We start from the raw sequence: 23,274 nt of genomic DNA on the forward strand, positions 1-23,274 counted from the left end.
TTGGGGTTTAATCCAATGCATGGCAACATCTTGATGTGTCTATAACCTTAAATATACCAACATACTGAAAATTGCAAGACCCACGTACAAGACATTCTTATGACATAAAAATGCTGACATATTTCAGATTACCGACATGCAACCAAATGTGCTCTTTTCCAATGCAAGAACCATCGTAGCAAACCAAGAAGGTCATTAGGACGATGGAATTTGGGGACTAGAAGACACGCCCGTTCCTCCCTTTCCAGTTTTCTTCCTGGTGTTCTTGTGTATCCGTCAGTAAAATCCTACAGCGATAAAGCCAGTAAATGTGAGAAAAGTGAGCACTACTTCCTACCCCATGTAACATCTTTACACCCTATTTTTCTCTGAAGGCAAAACCTGACGCGAGATTTCTTTCTGTTGCCCGCCCAGCCCATGATCTCCGTGAAGTGCTCCCCTTTCCACTTCAAGTCACACTGTCTGCTGATGGGAGACGCGGCCCACGCCATCGTGCCCTTCTTCGGGCAAGGGATGAATGCGGTAAGTTCCTTTCCCCGAGGAAAATCCCAACCAAAAAGCTCTTAAATTAAAACTAAATAAATAAATAAAATAAAAACCACGTCTAGGCCCTGGCCAAGTAGCTTAGTTGGTTAGAGTGTCTGTCCTGATAGGCCAAGATTGTGGGTTTGATCCCAGGTCAGGGCGCATACAAGGAGTAAGCAATGAATGCATAATAAGTGGAATAACAAGTTCGTGTCTCTCTCTCTCTCTCTCCTCACCTTCCTCTCTCTCTAAAAATCAATATCTTATCCTTGGATAGGAATTAAAAAATAATGCTTCAAACTATCCCCACAGAATCTCTGAGAACACAATCAATTCAACAATCATAGCAGCTGTTTAGCTAGACTCGGCACTAATTATGGGTATCTTGAATTGCTTAATCCAGTACTTGAATGTAGAAAAAAAGCATAAAGCCTATGATTATCTGTGCAGTTAGAAAATGTATCGGTTGCCTAAAATTTGGAGACTTGCCTATCAGCAGTTCAAGACTTGATTCTTAAAATATTTTTTCTAGATATTATGCATAAGTACATAAATGTTAGGCTCAGAGAAAGAAAATATCTCAAATTATTCTTTTTCCATCACTTTTTCTTTCCAAAAGAAAGGAAAACACATTTGACAGGGTTAAATTAAACTATAAAACAGATTAGATGTTGAATGCAACCGCTTTCCTGGAAATTTTATCTTTCTGGCTAGAACACCATTTCAGAAAAGAAATAGTGATCAGATACAATGTGTATGTTTGATAACTAAGAGTTTTATAATTATAGTCTTTTTTATTGTTTTGGTGATTGGGATATATTCCAAGTACAAACAGGTTGTGAATCTAATTGATTATACATTCTACAAAGCAGTGGCTAACACTGTGTTTTATAAAAACAAATACACGCTAACTTTATTGGATAAATGCCCAGGCTCTGGATTCAAAAGGCCTGGGGTCAAACCCTGACTCCACAATTTGTTCAAATATGTTATTGCACAACTAACTTATCTTCATTTCCTTAGCTGTAAAAGTGGGATTTTAATAGTACCTACTTCCTAGAGATTCTTGGGGAATAAATGAGTTAATTAAGTAGAGAATTTAAAAGTGTTATCTGAGCTCTATATGGCATCTCTTGCATCTAAATTAAGTCTATATAATTGACAAGTAAATTTATTTGCTTCAGATGTAATCTCTGTATTTGATGTGAAAATTACTTTATTTTTTAACTTTCACATGCTTTATATTGTCTCCAAAACTATAGCCTGAATTCCTAGAAAGCAGGAAACAGATTTGATTTCCTTCTTCCCCACTGTATTTTGCATAGTATCTTACTGATTTTGTAGAGCTCTTACTACTGGAAACTTGCTTTACTCTTGGCCCATAGGAACTAAATTAATATGAGAGTTCTATCCTATCATTAAATTGCTCAAAATATGAATCTTGGAGACCTGAACAGTTTAAATATAATTCTAATACTCATGGGAAAGCAATATAATTATTCTTGCTTCTTGAAGAAGCAATGGGGTCCATCAAAATTATAAGAGTAATTTAAATTTTGATCAAATTCCAAATCACTAGAAATAACACATATGAAGCGGGCAAAGGCAAAACCATCAATAATGCAGTTGGAGGTCTTGAGAAATCCTCACTGAATGCCAGGTGCGGCTGACTGTTCAGCTGGTGTGAGCTGGCGGAGGGTAAACACCCTATGAACTACCGGTGGAAGGTCTATTCAAAATTGCCAAGAAGCTTTTATTCTTTCCAGTTTATTTTCTCCCATTTTTCTTATTTCAGGGCTTTGAAGACTGCTTGGTATTTGATGAGTTATTGGATAAATTCAATAATGACCTGAGTAAGTAAAATTTGTCAGATGGACATGGACTGATCCTGCTGACTAACTGTGGACCTCTTTCTGATCCTGGATGATCACACACCCACTCTGCATACTTCCCGTTCAGCATCGTACATGTTTCTATCCATAGCCTCTGCTGCTGTTGCTGTCCATCTCAGACGAGCACCTAGGGAGGGAGACATTCCAGTCCTCCAGCCTAGATTTCAGTCCTGACTCACCAACTAGCTAGCTGTGTTGACCTTGAGCGAGTCACGCCACCTTTTTAAAGTCTCGAGTATGTTTTTTTCCATCTATAAAGTTGTGATAATAATCCCAGCTTCACAGAGTTGTTGTGAACTAAATAATTTGTGTAACGCTTTAAAAAAAAAAAGCTGGCACAAAGTAAGTTCCCGGCGAGTGTGTGATGTTGTAGGGAGTCATTGGCACTGTGGGGCCTGGATCAGCAGAGATCACAGCTTCCGGGGCAAATTGCTGGCGGTTTTCTTCCTTTCTTTCCCAGTCGCTTTACTCAGACGCTGGGCATCCAAAGGTGTATTGTTTCCTCCCTTCTTTGTCCTCAGTGATTGGTCTCATCTGCTAACAACAATGGAGTGGATGGAGGGTTCATGTGGCAGAACATACATACTGTCAATAGTGGCTTTGGTTACTAGGCAACAAAGATCAATAATACTCGTAACTAACATCACTGAATGGTTCCTATGAGTTGGGTAACTTGATGTTCTTTTAATGCATTGTTTCATGGGGTCCTCAGTGGAAAACACGGGGCATGCACACTCTTGTTGTCTTATCTTACAACTGAGGAAACTTAAGCTGAGAAACTGTTGCCCAAGTCATGCGGCTGAGAAGTGGTGATTTGTACCCAGGTTCTCTGACTTTAGTTACTCCCTAAGTAACTAGAATTGTCCGGCCATCCAAAAACTGTATTAGTTAGTTATTAATGTACCAAGTACTTATTTGGTATTTAAGATACACCAGGTTAGGATTTCAAACAGGAATGTAGCATGGGGCCCGCTTCTGGGAGATCACAGCCTGATGGGGGGTCTGCAGTTTAAGCTAATAGGGTGTCTCAGGTGCAGTGAAAGTTGGCACATTGGGTAGCAAGGGGGGACATATAGGAGGGGGTTGGGGGTCATGCACACTCATGTATATGAACTGCTTCCCGTTCGTGACATAAGGAAGATAATGCCTTACTAAACAACCAGTATACATTATATGAACTTTATCATAAGTTTTACTTAATCACAATAGGAAATACTTATGTGTCATTGCTCAGTATTCCTTGGTTGCTGGTCACGCAGCCAGCCTGGTTACCCATAGTTGTAAAAGGTTAGAAAGAATACCCTATTTAATTTTACCTCGGTGGAGTCCAGCAAACTTTCTACAGACTGTCTTGGAAACGTTGCATGATTTTACTTGGCTTCCAGGTATGTGTCTTCCTGAATTCTCAAGACTTAGAATTCCAGATGACCATGCCATTTCGGACCTATCCATGTACAATTACATAGAGGTGAGTGAGAGGGCGTGGCTCTACTCCACGTGGTCATTCACTGAAACTCTGACAAGTGCTCTTTTAAAAAATTTAAAAAATAGGTACAAAAGAACACACACACACACACACACACACACACACACACAGCATTCCTTACACCCAGGTGGATCGTGACCATGTACACAGTGACAATGACCTGTGCACATCACCTCTATCTATACTTCAGTGACATGTGGGAGGTAACAGAGATGACCCAGTGTCTGATTCAGTATCTGATCATTCACAAGCTCAAACCTTAGACATTGAGTAGTTCGTAATATGCTGTTTTAATGAAAATATACCTTGAATAGGGGTTCGTTAATACATTAGAAAAGTCTGAGAAATGTCAAATGGACTTTCCACTCTTATCATTATAAACTGCACCCTTAGAGTCACATCAAACTTCCTTTGGGGTGTTATATATTGAAAAAGAAAAAAGTAATGCCAAAAAAATCATGGTCAGAAGCCCTGGCTGGTGGGGCTCAGTGCACTGAGTGCCGGCCTGTCAACCAAAGGGTCGCTGATTTGATTCCCAGTCAGGGCACGGGCCTGGGTTACGGGCCAGGTAGCAAGTAGGGGACGGGAGAGGCAACCACACATTGATGTTTCTCTCCCTCTCTTTCTCCCTCCTTTCCCCTCTCTCTAAAAATAAATAAATAAAATCTTGGAAAAAAGAAATCATGGTCAGAAAATTAATTACATGAAGAAAACAATAATTCCATTTGAGCCAGTCACATGAAGAGCTCACAATAGATTGTGGTTATAGTTTTAAATGTTTAGTTTAAATGCATAGTCTATGTTCAGCCTAAATGTATAGTTAAAACACTTTTAAGAGATAAATTTAAAGAAGAGAGTATTGCTGTTTTCCTTCTTCTTAAAGCCAGAAAGTAATAAAGGGGACTTCCATTTGAGCAGAGTAGTTTCATATGTGGTGAAGGAAGTTCTATGACATACTAAACGGCTCATTAATGTTTCTTCCCCGTGTCATTAAAAGCAAGACAGCTACAACCCAATATTTGTTCTGAAGATGGAATACCTTTAAACAGATACTTCCCTGCCATAAACAGTATTCCAAACTAACCAGGAAGCAACAGAAATTAGTTAAATCATTGGGTTCACCAATTACCCACAGATCCAGTTTAAGAAACTGCAATACAGTTCCCATACATACCTCTGAGCAAAACAGAGTTCTCCAACAGATTTGGTATAATTGCTCTACCTTTTCAAGATAATGGCCTCTACTGCTGAGAATTACCAAAAGGGATTGGGAATGGAGATTTTGGAAATAAGAACTTACCTGATTACTTTGTGTCTGGCTTTATGATGAATAAGAATAAAAAGTATTAATAAGTTATGGTAAAGAAAGAAAGGCATTTTGTCCAAGGTATTCCTGAAACCTCTTACATTATTGCAGATGCGATCACACGTCACCTCAAGATGGTTCATCTTCCAGAAGAATGTGGAGAGATTTCTTCATACTATCATGCCCTCCACCTTTATTCCCCTCTACACCATGGTAAGGTCCTCCACCTCCATCCCCATCTATACCATGGGAAGGTCCTCCACCTTCATCATTCCCCTCTACACCATGGGAAGGTCCTCCACCTCCATCCCCATCTATACCATGGGAAGGTCCTCCACCTTCATTCCCCTCTACACCATGGGAAGGTCCTCCACCTCCATCCCCCTGTACACCATGGGAAGGTCCTCCACCTTCATTCCCCTCTACACCATGGGAAGGCCCTCCACCTCCATCCCCGTCTATACCATGGGAAGGTCCTCCACCTTCATTCCTCTCTGCACCATGGGAAGGTCCTCCACCTTTATTCCCCTCTACACCATGGGAAGGTCCTCCACCTTCATCCCCCTCTACACCATGGGAAGGTCCTCCACCTCCATCCCCGTCTATACCATGGGAAGGTCCTCCACCTTCATCCCCCTCTACACCATGGGAAGGTCTGAACTTAAGCCTTTTCCTTATTTTAATCTTCTGATTAGCCATTAAAGAATGTACCGAGTACTGGTACTCTTTAAACTTTCTTACAGGTCACATTTTCCAGAATAAGGTACCATGAAGCAGTGCTGCGCTGGCATTGGCAAAAAAAGGTTGGGACAGACTCAGATTTTTTGCCTCTTTTAAATCCGATGTGTCGAGATACATAGTGTTTTGGTTATGTGTGCTTCAGGCAGGTAAAGAAATAAAGTGACTCACATGGAATGTTTGCCTTCCAAATGAAAAGTGCCCTGAGTACACAGAAGGCAGTGTGCTTCACAAAGAGGCAAAGGGAGTGAGTGAGAGCTTTGGAAGGGAAGATATTTAAAAAAAAAACAAACCCAAATTGGTGCTAATTCTAACCTTTTTACTTTTTTTTATCAAAGTGACTTTTCACTTTTATGTATCAATTGACTTTTGCTTCATGCAATACTCGTAGGGGTTTCATTGGTAAAACTGGACAAAAATAAATCACTTATAAAAAACATTCAAGTTCTAATATAATGCTATCCCACATTCATTTTGGGCAGTTGGCCTAGAGAAACCAGTAAATAGACATTCAGATCTTCCATTTTGGAAATTTTACAACTTCGCGCACTCAACAAATAGTTGTATTTAGTGTAGAGACTGGGCTGGGCATGGCAGTGAACAAGAAATCCTCCCCCTGCACTTCTCATAGCTCAGAGACTAGGGGGAGAATGGACAAGTGCAGTGGAAATGTACAAACTGCCGGTGGAGGAGAGTGGGAACAGGCCAGAACACCAGAAGCTGAAGAAACCTCTCACGTGTTCAGAGTGAAAATGCTAAGTATTTCAGGGGAGCTGGAAAGTACCACATGCATGTGAAAATGGCGAAAGCAAGAGCTGAAATCATAAGATAGCCTTAAACATCATTTTTTAAAAAAATTATTAAGGTATAATTGACATATAACATTATATTAGTTTCAGGTATACAACATAATGATTCAATATTTGTATACATTGCAAAAGGATCACCACAATAAGTCTAGTTAACACCCATCACCACACACGATTAACAAAATTATTTTTTCTTGTGATAAGAACTTTTAGGATCTACTCTCTGAGCAACTTACCAGGACTTACTTGCTCTGAGCTCTGTGCTGGGGCAGCAGGTCTATAGGTGCCAGGGACATATGGAGAGGCAGAGAGCTGGAGGGGCAGCTTTCCCTCGGACAGAAGTGCTGGCAGAAGCCATTGTTTCCTTGCTGAGCCCTCTCCCAATTGAGCTGGCAGAGAAAGGCGAGCACCTTATCTGAGTTTTTATCAACCTGGCTACATCTTTCACACCATTAGCACTGTTTGTCCCACCCTGGTGAGTCCCTGAGACCCCACCCTACCCAAATTGAGGGCCCACCCAAGCCATTTCCAGTGGCTTTTCCCATGCAAATGGCCTGTCTTGGCTTATGCTGCAGACATTTCTAAAATCTCCCAAAGATTCACAAACCCCAAACAAGCAGCACCGGGTCTCAGCATGTATCTTATATCTTGCTAAGTGGCCCTGGGCCCAGCACTAGTAGCAGCCAGCCTTGGTTTGCAGCTTGGCCCCTCCCAGGCACTTCGAAGGCCATCCTAAGTAGAGCCATCTGCAGATCGCTTTGTAGCTCAGGTGGCCCCAGGCAGGGTACAGGTGGTGGCTGACCTCAGCCTGCACCTCCTAGGAGGCCCCAGAGCCAGCATGCCCAGTGGCCAGCTTCAGACTGTGCCAGAGCACCACACAACCAGCTCCACCAGTGACACATCAAGGGGCAGACTGGTAGGGCATGAGAACCCCACGGAAGCAAGTCTTGCTCTATGGAATAGGCCCCTGCACATACAGCAGATTCTCCACTGTAGTTGTAGCTGGCCCTTGCAACAAAAGGGTCTGGGGGTAGATCCTTCCCAGTGATGTCCCACTTAATGAAACAATCAAGTTTCAACTACAACAGAAGGGTACACACAGCCAACACAGGGGCCAACACCTGGAGCTCCCAGCTTGGATGACTAGGGAGGCTGGGCCTCTGGGCCTCACAGGACATCTGTTACATAAGGCCACTCTACGAAGCCTGGGAGACACAGCAGCTCTACCTAATACACAGAAGCAAACAGGGAGGCTGCCAAAATGAGAAGACAAAGAAACATGACCCACATGAAAGAACAGAACAAAACACTAGAAAAAGAACTAAACAAAACGAAGGCAAGCAATCTACCAAATGCAGAGTTCAAAACACTGGTTATAATGATGCTCAATGAACTCAGGAAAAGAGTAGTGAAAACTCTTTCACTCTGCATGAAAACTTCAACAAAGAGATAGGAAACACAAAAATGGAGGTAGAAAACATTTAAAAATAGTGAAAAATGCAGAATACAAGGACTGAAATGAAGAATACATTATAGGGAATCAACAGTAGAACAGATGAAGCAGAAGATCAAATCAGCAATATGGGAAACAAAGAAGCAGAAAACACCCAATCAGGACAGAAAAAAAAAAAAAAAAAAAAAGAATCCAAAACAAAATGAGACTAACCAATGTCATCCCAATAAACTTAGTAAAAAGTAAATGGCAAAAAAATGACAATAGCTTAAGGGGCATCTGGGACTACATAAAGTATACCAACATTTGCATCATGGGGCTGCCTAAAGCAGAAGAGAGAGAGCAAGAAATTGAAAATCTATTTAAAAAATAATGACAAAAACTTCCTAACCTAGTGAAGTAAATAGACATACAAGTCCAGGAAGTTCAGAGAATCCAAAACAAGATTAACCCATAGAGGCCCACCCCAAGACACATCATAATTAAAATTCCAGTGTTTAAAGACAAATAGAGAATCTTAAAAGTAGCAAGATGAATGGATAAAGAAGAAGTGGTGTATATATACAATGGACTATGACTCAGCCACAAAAAAAAAAAAGAAATTTTGCCATCTGCATCAACATGTATAGACCTAAAGGGTATTGTGCTGAGTGAAATAAGTGAGACAGAGAAAGACAAATGCCATATAATTTCATTTTTTGTGGAATCTTCAAAAAACAAACAAAATAAATGAACAAGCAGAACAGAAACAGACTCATAGATACAGAGAACAGACTGATGGCTGCCAGAGGGGAGGGAGGCTTAGAGGGGTGGGTAAAAAAGGAAAAGGGATCCGGAAATGCAAACTGGTCATTACAGAATAGTCATGGGGATGTAAAGTACAGCATGGGGAATATAGTTAACATTGACCATATTCCCCATGCTGTAATAACTGTGTGGTATCAGATGGTTATTAGATTTATCAGGTGATCACTTTGTCATTTAAATATATATCTAATCACTGGGTTGTACACCTGAAACCAATATGTTATACATTAACTATAATTAAATGTTTAAAATAATTTAAAAAATGGGTAGAAGACCTAAATAGACATTTTTCCAAAGAAGACACACAGATGGCCAGCAAGTACATAAAAAAGTGTTCAGCATCACTAATCATCAGGGAAATGCAAATCAAAGCCACAATGAGCTGTCACCTCACACCCATCAGAATGGCTTTCATAAACATCTTGAATATTAACTTGAGGGAAGCAGGGAGACCGAAGGAAGCTAATAAACTCAGGTGCAGATCGTAGAAAGATCACTTTGCTGTGTGGAGAATGGATTGGAAGGAACTGAGTTTACTCATCCAGAGGTGAATAAAATAGGGTCCCCGCCATCAAGGAGCTCACAGTGTAATAGGGGAGAGAAATGGTGACAGGCAGTTAGAATACAGGACAATAAGTACAGTGACAGAGGCCAGGATGATATGAGAGTGTACCTCGCTGATGCAGTTGATATACTGCAGGTGGTAAAGACGCAGGTGGTTAAACTCTTTGGGTTTGTGTCTTCTGAATCATCGAGGCCACCGGGTGCATCACTCTTCTCATGGACACCTAGTGCAGGGTCTGAGCAATGGATTGTGTGTGGCTCCAGCACAGTACTCTCCTAAGAGTTCATAGCTCTTTTTCTAAACTGGATTTCTTAATGACCGTACAAAGGTTCGCTGCTAAGAATCCCTTGTACAGAACACATGGATTCAGGTGTCTCTGGAAAGAGAGAAAGGAAGGAAGCTCCAAATTCTTGACGCCCCCAGCCATTGCAAGACTACCTAGTCGTCATGAAATTAAATTGCTGTTTCAGGTTCAAGAACAAAGGGGGAATTGTATACTCCTCGGTCATTCAAGAATAAAGTTTATCTCAAGATTTTAATCTCTGCACAAATAACGTGAGTTCTTGCTGTCTCTACAGGTGATAAACAAAGGATTCTATTTCTTTGGAGCACTGACAGCCATGGGTACTACCTACCTGCTTATGAGTTCCCTGTCACCAAGACTCCAGGACTACTTGAGAAGACCATGGGACTGGGTCACTAACTTTCAGAATACAGGACATGTTGTCCTGCCAACTCCATGGAGTCCCTAGAACAAATCTCCAATGTCACTAGCAGGTAACAGAGGTGCTAAAGTAGCAAATATACTTGATTTCTCTGTAATCCAATCGAAGGATTAAAACCATGTCTCCCATCATCAAATTTAATTCACTGATGGAAGACATCTGTCATCCTGGCATTAAATGCAGTGTAGAATTGCTTTATGTGTTCGATGAAACTATGTATTTTTTAAAGCCGCCACTTGAAGGTGCAACAAGCAGCTTCCCACAACACTATGCTTATGTCTAAATATAAAAGTGCAATGACTAATACTGCTTTCACTTCTCAAAAAGTGAGGCCCTGGAGACGTCGAGGAAGACACGGATCACACGCGTTCTTGAATGGAGGTAACAGAGATCAGGACAGGATTTGACTCAATGCCTGGGACTAAGCATGCCAATGTGCCTTACAATGTTAATGACACTTTTGATCACGTGCATGGAACTTATCAAAGCACAGGGCTCGGGTGCACTTGACGAAACTGGAAATGTAAAGGACAAATTGTGGGACTTTCTAGAGAGTTCATAATGAATCGATATTATTTCCCAGTCTTCAAAGGCCAGTGGTATCTTCTGAAGATTAGAAAAGTCTTTGAATGCCATGCTAAGGGAAGGACAGAAAGGGTTGTATTTATGAAGGAAATACCTACACAGACAAGAGAAGACAGAGGAAACAGAGGGAGATGGTATTTGTATAAATAGGAGGGCATATTTTATTCCATTTCAGACTTTTGGAAGCAGGTACTACTAACTTGAACTACATGCTGTCACACAACCAGATATAAAGTGATTTTGTCCAGTGAAAAATGTGTTCTTTGTTTCTTCCTTCTTCAAAAGTCCAACTGAATTTTAGGAATATTTCAAACATGATTGACTATGAAAATGCAACTCTAGTAGGACAGTCGTCTAAGAAATAAACAGGAGGCAATAAAATAAATACAACCATTTATCACTGTTTCATTTATACAGTGTCAAAGAAATCCTTCAGTTCTAATAATCCGTGGTTAATCTAAACAGGGACTCATGGGAAAATGGCCTCTACATTATTGGTTATCCAGTAGCTTGACTGAACAGTAATAAAGATTAAAGAATATATTTTATTAGCACAGTTCTCCATTTACTCTCATCCCCCTACAAATGTAAGCTTGTTTGTTTTTTTGGAACTCTCTCTTTAAATTAAATCCGGAACGCTTGGCAAAAGGGTGGAAAATTATTAAAGAGAGAGGTACTCTTGCCATGTTCATGTTTGAAATGATATAGGTTCAGGGGTGTCCAACCTGTGGCCCACAGGCCACATGAACCTCAGGTTGGCTATGAATGTGGCCCAACACAAAATCGTACATTTACTTCAAACCTTTTTTTTTTTTTGCTCATCAGTTTTTATTAGTGTTTGTGTATTTAACGTGTGGCCCAAGACAACTCTTCTTCCGGTGTGGCCTGGAGACACCAGAAGGTTGGACACCGTGATGGAGATAGCCGTCTTCCATCAACACGATCCTTACCACGTACCTCCTCTGTTCACATGTGACTGCCTGCACACCACGATGACCTTGAAACCCACCACCTATTTTCCTGGCTGTGTTGCTTTTCGGTAGCAGCTCCTAGAGCCCGCTCAGCAGCACATTTGTGTGAAGCTCCTCTTTACCATACTAACATACAGCAAATCTTTGGTTTCAGACAGAGTTAGGGGTTTGATTTTCCTTTCATCCTAGAAGGGTCTCTGATCGATTTAATTGGTCAAACATTGGACATGACACCAAATAGAACCCAACACTCCAGGAAATTCCTGCTTTTCTAGCTATTTAATACCTGTGTATGAGACAAAGTTATTTTTGCACTATGCATTTTTTGGGGAACAATGTATTGTGCGCCTTGGAAATACAGTCGTTTAAAAACTGTATCTGAAATGAAAGTTCCCAATGTGTTAGAAGTTGATGGTGCCCCCATCAACCTGTCTTGTGCCCCCGCGAGGTTTTTCACTGTATGAAGCACCCATTGAACGGGAAGGACTGGCCGTGCTCAGTTGCTCCCAGAGGCTGGAGAGTTCACGAACAATCTGAATTTCCTTTTGGGCCGCAGAAGCTCAGTTGATATTACACAGAATGGGGATTCCAAAACGGTCCTTATAACAGGAGTCTCACGGTGGTATTCAGTTAAGTACCCATTTCATCTTACCATTGTTTATTCTTATAAAGGTCGTACTTGGATTGCATCACCCTTGGAGACATTAGTCTTGTCACTGTCGCCAGTTGATAGTGATTCATCACTGGTGATGATAAAAACGATGGAAGAAGGACTGAAAGTCACCTTCTTCTTTGGCCTGTTGCCATCTTTCTGGGACGTCACAATGGGCCTGATCTGCATCTCACTGCCAGCTGCTGGCAGGTCCGGAGCAGGCGTCTGGCACCTCAGCAGCTGGACACACAGCAGTTGCAAAAGGGACCTTCGAAACTGGGCAGAGAGAAAATAAGGCCGAATAGCAAGAAAAACGTGGCCCTTAATCCGGATTAGCATTCAAGACAATTCATTCAATGCAATTCAGGTTGTTCTCTGATAGGGGTGGGGGGTAAGGTGGCCACACTCAGATCTCCCTAAGTAACCCTGCAGTTTTGCCTTTTATTGACTATAATTCTATTAAGTAGGCTGTGTAGGAATGTGTGACACCTTAGCATCTCTGTAGATTCGAGTTGCATGAACTGTCTGCAAGGGAAGCCACCTTTGTTTCTTTAAGATGGCTGGTTTCTTCAGATGGCTGGTGTCCACCAACACCTGTGTTTCTACTCTGTCCTGGGTTCAATGCTATTTCTCAGCTCCCTTTTAGGGGCTCCTCCTCGATCTTCCCTGTCCCAGAGACCTTAGCGCTCAAGGGGTGCATTGGTCTCAACGCACTTTCCTAAGTGACTGAATGGAACCGACCCCATCTTCTCCATAGAGACACTGGACTGTGGACTCTGATCTGAATGAGCGATAACCTTTTTCTTGTGAATCCACTGAGATCTCAGGGTTTTTGTTATAATTGTCCATCATGACCAATAAAGCATATAAATAAAAATTTACTTAATTTCATTTTCATCCCCTTTGTTTAGAGTAATATGTAGGCTTTTGCAGATCGGGAAATATCAATAAAAAAGTATAATAGCTACATTGATATCTATCTTCTTTGAAGTCCATTTATATATGTTATCATTTAATTTATACTTACCTTCAAAATATTTACTTGTTTGAGACTCTTTTGATTCCCCAATATACCATTTGGTATGTCAGGTTAACTGCTAAAGACACTTTATTTTAAGTGCTAAATAGACTTTGCGTGCCAAAGAATGTGTTTTCCAACTTAAATGGCAAGCTCCTTGAGGATAAGGACCATTGTTTCATTCATTCATTCATTCGTTTGTTTGTTGCATCCTTTGTACTTCCTGTGCAAAGGGCGCTCCCAGACACCAGAAACATGAGGACCGTGTGGGAGCTGGTTAGACAGACGTGCAGGATCTTGGACACCAAAACATACTAACTCAGAATGTGCCCTTTCACAGGGTCTCCAGGGTGGTGCCTACATACTAAAGTTTTAAGAGCACTGATTGGTAGCCCAGCAGCCCAGATAAAGGACTCAAAAAGTAATTTAGTTAAAAATGTACTCATTTGCCTGCGGAGGTGGTCGTCCTTAAACTAAGGTCTTCTATTCCTTCAGAAGATTAAAGTTATAATCCACCTCACTAGAAAAATTCACGTGTGCAAATTTTCAAAGAGTTTTAGAAACACTTCAGGGGTTCTGATGGTTCTCCTGTGGCCAGTGCAAGAAATCCCGAGGTTCTGACACACGCCCAGGTTAAAGGTCATGGGCTCCCAGGAAGCAGACGAATGGAAGGCAACGCGCCAGGGAGAGAAGGTCATCAGGGAAAGGGGACTGAGCCCTATGAGACCAGGCTCACGGGGAGGGCAAACCAACAACATTCAAGGAAAAGGGAAGGTGTAAGAAGAGCACTGGGCGTGAGCATTAGAAGGCTAATATACAAGTGTCCCCTTCTTCCCAACTCTTGAAACATTAGAAGTCAGAGTAGACATTTTGCCTGTTATTAATGTGATCTGTTGCTTTAAAATCCCAACAGTGTCATTAGCCCTTGTGCATAACATTTAAATTCTCTGATCTTTCCACTTTGTAACTTAGAGGCTCAGCTTCGTGTCAATCACAATGAGGCCTCTCAGTCTGACTGAACACCGTTGAGTCAAAACCACGGTGGCGTGTGCATACTGACACTTTCTACTACAGAAACAGACACAACAGATATACAGGAAGTTTCCTGAGCCAAATCAATCTTAGCTACACACTGGCCATGGCATCATAATAACCCAACCAGTTGCTAATGGTACTTGGAACCCCAAGTGAACAGTTGTGACTGTGAACTTGTAGGATTCAAGCAAATGAGGTCAAAATCCAGCCATCCACACTTCCTAGATCAGGCAAATTATGTAACTTCTCTGAATATATGTGATAGTCCATAAATAAAATAAAAAAATAATAACAGTGACTATTTCATGGAGTTTTGTGATGATAACAGGTATAACCTGCATAATGTGGTAAGAATTTCATTTTATTTTTTAAAATATTTTGTTTATTTATTTTTAGAGAGAGGGGAAGGGAGAGAGAAAAAAGAGGGAGGAACCATCAATGTGCTAGAGATACATTGATTGGCTGCTTCTTGCATGCCTCCAACTGGGGACCTGGCCAGCAACCTAAACATGTGTCATAACTGGGAATTGAACCAGAGACCTTAGGATGGCAGGCCTGTACTCAATCCACTGAGCCACACCAGCCAGGGCATATATAGTAAGAATATTAAATGTAATACTCATTATATTTGCCGTGGTCTGAAACCAATCCTGCAATGTCTCCCCAGCATATCCATATTATTATTAACATCTGGTGTGACTGTTATTAACACTAGACATAAAATGGTCTCTATTAAATGCTAATTTTAATAGAATTCTACTTAACAAGCATGAACCGCCAGGGGGTAGAACTGTTATCATTTTGGGGTGGAATATTTTATTTTTCTTCTTGAAGCCTTTGCTTTCCTGTAAAATTTTCTATTTGGGTTTTTGTCATGGAAGCTCCTCGGAATTATTTCCGTAAATGCATTCTAGCTTTCCACAACCCCACCCCCTAGGCTGGAAGCAAGCATTTCATTCCAAAGCTTACCTTTCTGATCATGAAGACGTAGATCAGCGGGTTATGGACAGCGCTTGATTTAGCGGACAGGTAGGAAACCACAGACACCGTTGGACTGACCAGGTGTCCGTAACCATTAACCACCAAGAGACAGACCACAATATAAGGCATCCAAAAAACCAGGAAGGTGAATATCATGACAAAGCACATTTTGGCCACTTTCTTTTCATATCTTAAAATCTTGATCACCTGGGTTGTCTGAAGATCTTCAACACAATGAAGCTGCAGAAAGAAAGAGAGGAGACGGTTGGAAAGGGTAGAATTATTTTTGTTGTTTTTATAATAGAGTCTTGGGCACCAATCTTGGCCCCACCTTCAGGGAAAGAGAACCGAGCAGGAACTGGGGAGGCGGAGTTCTGACCCGGAACCTGCCCTTAATCTCTCCGGGTCTTGGTCTCCTCATCTTTGACATAATACACTGAACTATAGTGTCTCTTAGATCCATTAGTGGTTTTTAACGTTTTCTAGTTAAAGAAGTATAAAATGAACAATTTTATTGATACTCAGTTTCTCCCTGATCCTGGAAACCCTTGTGGACAGCATGACCCTCAGATTCTCAGAGCAAATGCGTGACAGCCAGAGTTCTGCGTGGTTAAGCCTACAGCTGATCATGGTGGGAACTGAATTCACGCATGAACTCTTGCCGGAAGCTACTGTGACTTCCGATTCACAGCTAATGGCTATCAGGTGGGATCTGACGAGGAATCTGTGATTGGTTTCATCAGGGGCTTGGTTGCAGAGATGAGCACTTGGCAAAACCTACATGGTCCCTTTCCTTAAACACCAGCATATCTCCTGCTCCTACTGCGTTCCCATTAGATTTTGTTCAGTTCTTCCATTTGTAAAGTTCTTGGACAAACTTTCTCAGATAAAGTATTCTTTAGATATTCCTCCTGTTATTATTATAAATGTGTTATTAAGGTGAGGGGAGAAATATTCCTGTACACCAAAAGCATGCTCTTAAATAAAATGGTTATTTCTGACTAGTCCAAGCTCATTATGCTACAAAAATACAAATGCTTTAAATGTTGATTTTGAAAAAGGTATCCAGCCTACTGTTGATATTTAATATGTAATTTTAAACTGGGGTACTGATTGCATTTCAACAATCTCTAAGTGTTCTTTTTCTTTTATAAAAATGAAGGAAAATTTCCAAATAAGTTAGCTCATTTGCTTATAGTACTTAAAAATGTATTTGAACTAATACATCTAACCTATTAATATTATCTAAAGTTGTATTTAAGAAACAAGATTCTTATTAGAATCATGTATTCATGTGGACACAAATAGAAGATAACATAGATAATTTAAATGTTTGATTCTTTTCTAGAGCAGAAGGACCGGACACAGGTACAAATAATTCTTCTTGGGATTTTTTTTCTTCCTCTTTGAGTTTGCAAAATCTAAAAAATGAAAAATTAATCACCTAAACAACCATAACCTAAACACATACACTCCTCACCGTTTCTCACATATGACTTCCCCAAACATTCACAGACCCTGACTCCATAAAGGAAAGTGACCACAGATTTCTTGCCCACTAACCAAAACCTTTTCAAGACCCAGATGACTCCTCTCAGTCTAGCATTAGGAACTGTCTCCAAACTCTGGATATCACGCTCAAACTCGGTTTCCACGCTTTGCAAACACCCTGAGCTCGGCAGAAGGGCACAGAACCCCTGGTGCTGAGACGCAGCTGAGACTCTGAACCCACCGACCACGGAAACCCCTCCAGAGACAGGCTGTCTGCGCCCTTTCACCACTTCCCCTTCCCACGCCATCTGTTTCTCACTCCAGAAATAGTCGCTGATCACCTGTCACATGTGTGTACTATTCCAGCTGTAGGTGAACAGTAAGACCGGGTGTCTGTGCTTGAGGAATTAAGCCACTGCTCGGTGAGGGTGGTAAACACACTTCTGCTTCCGTACGTGACACATGCTATGGGGGGGAGTGAGCAGGGAGGACTATGGGAATACACAGGGTGGGTACTCAGTTCAGGGGTGGGGTAGAGCCGGAAGATCCACATCCAAGAAGGAGGAGAGTAAGTCCCTCCTTAGCCAAGTAAGGAGGAGAGACAGAAGAATGTTCCAGGGAAAAGAAGGACGTTAAGGCAAAGAGGTAAAAGAACACATGTCAAGTTCTAGAAAGAAGAAAGGTTGCAACTGGCTGAACCCTAAGGTGGCAAGAGGGAGGGCATGTCAAGAGATGATGCAGAACAGGCAGCCAGAGGATGGCCTTGCCGGACCTGGTGGCCACACTCAGGGACTTAGTGCTTCATCACCAAGGCAATGGAACTGCTACAGGATGTTAGCTAGGCAGTGACATGAGAATATTTGCATTTGAGAACAATAGCTCTGGTGGTAGTGTGAAGCACATGGACTAGAGGAAAGCAAGGATGAAGGAAGAAAAACTAAGGCCCATTAGGATTGAGTCTGTGGCAATGGGAAAGGAGGAAAATGATACATGAAAAAATAGATGAGGTTGAATAGATAAAAATCGATAATTGGTTGGATGTGGGGGAAAACAAGGATGAAGAATAGTCAAAGATCACTCTTTAATGTCTGGGTAGCTAGGAATGATGATGGTTCACTGAGAAAGGGAACGGATGAGTAGCAGGTTTGCGGGGGAAAGGTGACAAATCCATCTTCACGCATGTTGAGTTTCACTAGTCTGTGGACCATCCACATGGAGATATTCAATAGGCAATCGACTGTGCAGATATAATGGAGGTCAGAAGAACAACCTGGATCAGAAGTAGAGATTTCAAAGTCACCAGCAGGGAGGAGAAATCCTGGCAGGATGTGAGATTGTCCAGGGCTAGTATCTAGCATGAGATGAGAGGTAATGCAAGGGAGGCCCAGGGAAAAGAGGCCCTTGAAAGAGACTTGAGAAGGTGGGCCAGTCAGCACTGAAGATATGAAGTGAGTGGATAAAAACAATGTGGTACGCTTAACCAGTGGAATACTATGCAGCTGTGAAAAAGGAGAGCCTTTGCCTCTGTGGAATATGGAGTGTGCCCCACACTGTTATTTCACATGTCACTCCTGCTAGTACCTGGCAGGAAATCTGCTGGTGGTCAGGTCTTGCCCTTTATGGCTCAAAATTGACCTCCCAACAAAATACCTGTACAAGTCTTTATGCAACCCTTGAATTAATACAATTATGGGGAGTGTAGAATTCCCTTTATTCGAGTTCTTAAATTCTACATGTGCTGGAAGACAAAGGGGTTTGAGGGAGTCATAGTTGATTTTTTCTGTCCAGAACCCCTTTCCTTCCTACTTCCAGTTTAGACTGGTGGCATAGAAAGAACGTTATTCCTCATTAGTCTTTCCTGAGAGTGATTCGTGGTGCAAAATGCTATGAAATGGGAAGAGCTGCTTGGCTGTGGGCAGCTACCGATCATTTAGGACGAGTTTAGTTGTCTTTGATTTCACACAAAATGTCCTACCCTGGACCCTGTTGGGGGAGGGGCATTCACAGTCTTCAACTCACCATTCGAATGGAATACAGAATATGGCCATAGCAATGGGCTATGATGCCCACAGGCACCATGAGGCAGCCAAGAAACAAGAAAAGCACAAAGGAGGAATCGTTGGCGTCCTTGGATTTCCAGTCCACAGCGCAGCCTAGTCCGTGTACATCCAGGGTGTACCTGTTCCAGCCCAGGAGAGGGGCTCCTGACCACGCCAGCGAGTACAGCCAGATGTAGGTAATGGCCCTCCAGGCCCAGGAAAAATTGATCACTCTGGCATGGACCATGCGAATATAACGTTCATAGGCCAGCACTGTTAGGGTGGCGATGGAAACGATCCCTGCAGAAAGAGAAAGGGCGACAGTATAGCACGGCACAGGGGGAGACAGCCACCCCAGCGGGCTACCTTCCTACACTCCACCGGGGACACCCGGCAGTGTCTGCAGCCAGCGACGTGCTCCAAATGCTGCACTGTGTAAGAGGAATAGTGCCTTGCAATCCCCAGGAAATTCGATTGGAAATGTCTTTGCCCACAAAAGAAAACGTGGAATAGAAAATGGCATGTAGATTGCAGCAGGACAAAAATAACAGCCCTACTATCAGCCGCCCCCAGGGTGCCCCTATGTTGTTAAATGTCCTGCAGAGAAAAGCTCTGGAGCACGTCAGGGTGGATCACTAAAGCGGCTCTCACGTGGTTTTTCCTCCCGTCAGCTGTGTCTGACTCAGCCCTTAGAAACAAGGTCGGAGTGGGTTCCACAAGCGCGCAGGGACCAAAGCCATGGGCCGCCCATGCAGAAGGCCACCTCCGCCACCTGCCAGGTAGGAACTGCTCCCCTGCGAGGACTGCTGACAAGCAAGTGAAGTCTGCTCCGCCCCCACGGTCCTCACTGATACCTCTATTTAGAGTAAACACACTTCACAACGTTACTTGCTTACTTCTCCGCCTGTCCCCAGGGTGATTTATTCACTCAACACGCTGACACGGCAGGTGCAATGAGGACAGAGACGCAGCACGGACACGAGCTGTCTGGAGGCGATGCAGATGTGTGAACAGCTGGGGCACTGCACAAGCTGTAAGGGCTACCATGCCGACACAGTGTGTTGGGGGACCCACAGAGAAGGGGGCCTTTGTGGACAAGGCAGGGGGGGCATGGGAGAATTGTGCACCAGAGCATGCAGGCCATTGAAGGAAGGGTCTCGGAGGACATGAAGGAGAGAGAAAGTTAGAAAGGGCAGATGAGGCCATCCTGAGAAAGACTTTTAACTTCTTCTTAAGGCTTTTTGTTTGTTTGTTTTGTTGTTTTTCTTAAAAAAAAAACTACCTTTTTCCTGTATAAAATAGTAAATTAGAAGATGATACTCCATCATGCTTTTTAAGCATGGAAGTGACAATGATTGAGTTCTCCTTTATATCTCTTCCATGCCCCTTGGAAAGGACTTATTCCAGTAGTAGTAGAGGCTAAAACTCTGTCCAGGGCATGGGGACCAGCCTGCAGGCTACTGCAGTGGTCCAGGCAGGAAATGATGGGGTCTGAAGTAGGGTACCTTGAAAGGTAAGAAAACAATGAAGTCTGAATTTTAGAGACATTTAACACTTAATATCAACCGAATTGCAGCTCTTGGGAAGAGTGGAGGGAAAGAGAAGAGTAAAGAATAACTTAGGAACACAGCATAGGGAATATAGTCTACAGTGCTGTAATAACTATGTATGTATGGTGTCTACGTATGGGCACTAGACTTATCAGGGTGGTCAGTTTATGTAAGATCTGTAAAGGTCTAGTCACTGTGTTGTAACCCGAAACTAACAGAATATTGTATGTTAAGCATAATTAGTTGGTGGAAATGCAGACTGGTGCAGCAACTCTGGAAAACAGTCTGGAATTTCCTCCAAAAATTAAAAATGGAACTGCCTTATGACAGCGATTCCACTGCTGGGAATGTACGCTAAAAACCCTTAACCCCAATTCAAAAGAACTTACACACCGCTATGTTCATAGCAGTGCTATTTACAAAAGCTAAGTGTTGGAAACAGCCCAAGTGCCCCTCAGTAGGCGAGTGGATTAAAAACTTGTAAAACATTTACACAGTGGAATACTACGCAGTGGAAAGAAAGAAGGAAGTCCTACCTTTTGCCACAGCATGGATGGAGCTGGCGACGATTATGCTAACTGAAATGAGCCAGTCAGATACCACATAACCTCACTTATAACTGGGATCTAATGAGCAAAGTAAGCTAACGAGAAAACCAGAACCAGAGACAGGGAAACAGGGGACGGACTGAGAGCTGCAGGAGGGGAGGAGGAAGGGGGGGACGGTGGGAGGAAGGTAAGGCATCAGTCAGAGCACATGCTGAGTGACTCATGGACATGGGCAGCAGAGAGGGGAGTGACTGTGGGTGCGAGGCGTGGGCTGGGTGGGGGGGGCAAAAGGGAAAAAAAGGGACAACTGTGATAGATAAACATCCAAAAGTTAATTAGTTAATTAAACAAAGAATAACCCGGGGATTTCTAACCTGTGTGATGAGCAGAGTGATTCCAGTGACAGACATAAAAACTACAGGGTGGGTGAGCAGATGTGAAGGAGGAAATGAAACTGTGAGTTTCCTCCAACACATTAGCATGAATGGGCCAAAACAGGTTGTAAAGGTGGTTTTAATGGAAAATGAAAATACAGCTGGCCCCATGAGGAGTAGGGTAGGCGTGTGGAGGGTAGGCTCCCAAGAGGCCTGGGAGTGAGTCCCCACTCCCCATTAAATGCCCCTGTGAATGCAGTCTCTTTAGATTTTAGGTTTCTTTTTGTTTACATAAAAGCACCATTCACATTATAAAATGTTGTGATAATTACAAACATGTGAAATGAAGAGATCCTAGACTCAGAAAGGAATTGATGGAACATAGTTAATATTCATTTATACCACGATAGGCTTTTGGGTTTTTCGGGGGGTTGAGGGGAGCAGTATTATCCCCAGGGTCTGAGACGTGTGGCCAGCAGTCAATGCTCGTCGAATAAAGAGTGAATGTCCAGGAAACACATGAGTGACTGGAAGAAGACTGGGTTTTGAAATATGTTAGAGGAAATACTTCAGAAAGTAGTGATACGGTTAAAGCAAGAAGTTGGTATAATTTTATCTTTCATTCATTTAGTTATGTATTAAATATGTATTGCTTATCTGCATGTATCAATCATTGTACTAGAAAACAGGTGGGAAGAAGTGAGTGAAATAAGTGTCTCATGGAACTTACAGTGCAGTGTGTACAAAAGAAAACAATAATAAAAAAAAAAAACGGAGCCCCGTGACAGAGTGAGAGACCCCTTTGTATCTCCCCATAAACCTACAGCTAGTCAGGCGGCTGTAACCCGGCAAAGGTTCCTCTACTCAACACGCAGGATGCCCGAGAGGTCCACGATCGATCAGCACCTGGAGGTGGGCGTGTTAGAGTGCCTGGGGGCGGGGCGGGGGAAAGACAGGGACGCTGCCCCGCAGACATGGTTGCCTGGCTGCGCCCATGGCCCCAGGTAATGCAGCAGCCATGAAGTAGCTGGGGCGAGGCCCCCCCACATCTGTTGGAGGGTAAGAGGCGCAGGCGCAGAGCCCTCACCACAGCCCAGCAGCAGCAGCAACAGAGACACATCTATGGCCTCCAACAGCACATGGGGCCATCGAGAGTCAGGGGACATTGCAGACACTGGCTGGCTCTTACCCACCCGCCACATCCCCCCACCACGGTGGTGGTACCTCTAGAACCAGGCGACTCGGCACAGTAGGGGTGTCTACCACACCCTGGTCACCCATGATGCCCATGACCACAGTGACACCCCCCACAGTGACCCTGGAGGCACAGAGAACAGACTGACAGTTGGCAGAGGGGAGGGGCTTCGGGGGGCTGGTGAGGAAGGTGAAGGGATGGGTAGCTACAGAAGAGTCACGGAGACGGAGACCACAGCAGGGGAATGGGGCCAATGACGTCGTGATGACTCTGCGTGGGGCCAGGTGGGTGCCTGAGGCATCAGGGGGACCACTCCGTAAAGTATGTGAGTTTCTAACCGCTCTGCTGTGCATCTGAAACTGATGCAGAATAGTATTGAGTAAGCTCACTGAAAAAGAAATTTTTAAAGAAAACAAAAACTTGCCTCATACCGCCATCTACTGGAAAGCAAAAGAAAAACATCTGATCAAACGGCTGAATAATCAAAATCAAAATGGCACCTAAACAAGAAAAGTGTTCACCACTTCCC

The 23,274-nt window shown here is 42.9% G+C and overlaps 2 protein-coding genes across 2 annotated transcripts in view; one reads left to right on the plus strand and one right to left on the minus strand.

The window, feature by feature from the left end:
- Window positions 1-11,146, plus strand: part of KMO (kynurenine 3-monooxygenase) — a 42,296-nt gene extending 31,150 nt beyond the window's left edge. The window contains 7 exon segments of the mRNA XM_028531416.2: window positions 375-522; window positions 2,321-2,378; window positions 3,803-3,885; window positions 5,321-5,422; window positions 5,953-6,012; window positions 10,160-10,297; window positions 10,300-11,146. Coding sequence (XP_028387217.1) covers window positions 375-522; window positions 2,321-2,378; window positions 3,803-3,885; window positions 5,321-5,422; window positions 5,953-6,012; window positions 10,160-10,297; window positions 10,300-10,362 — 652 coding nt within the window. The 3' untranslated portion in view covers window positions 10,363-11,146.
- Window positions 11,147-11,444: 298 nt separating this feature from the next.
- The window catches only part of OPN3 (opsin 3), a 32,589-nt gene continuing 20,759 nt past the window's right edge, over window positions 11,445-23,274 (minus strand). The window contains exons 2-4 of the mRNA XM_028531232.2: window positions 19,059-19,378; window positions 15,537-15,788; window positions 11,445-12,790 (exon numbers count right to left, since the gene is read on the minus strand). Of these exons, the coding sequence (XP_028387033.1) occupies window positions 12,527-12,790; window positions 15,537-15,788; window positions 19,059-19,378 (836 nt within the window). The 3' untranslated portion in view covers window positions 11,445-12,526. The remainder of the gene's footprint in view (window positions 12,791-15,536; window positions 15,789-19,058; window positions 19,379-23,274) is intronic.

The sequence above is a fragment of the Phyllostomus discolor genome, chromosome 15 (assembly GCF_004126475.2).
Source record: "Phyllostomus discolor isolate MPI-MPIP mPhyDis1 chromosome 15, mPhyDis1.pri.v3, whole genome shotgun sequence".
Taxonomy (NCBI): Eukaryota; Metazoa; Chordata; class Mammalia; order Chiroptera; family Phyllostomidae; genus Phyllostomus; species Phyllostomus discolor.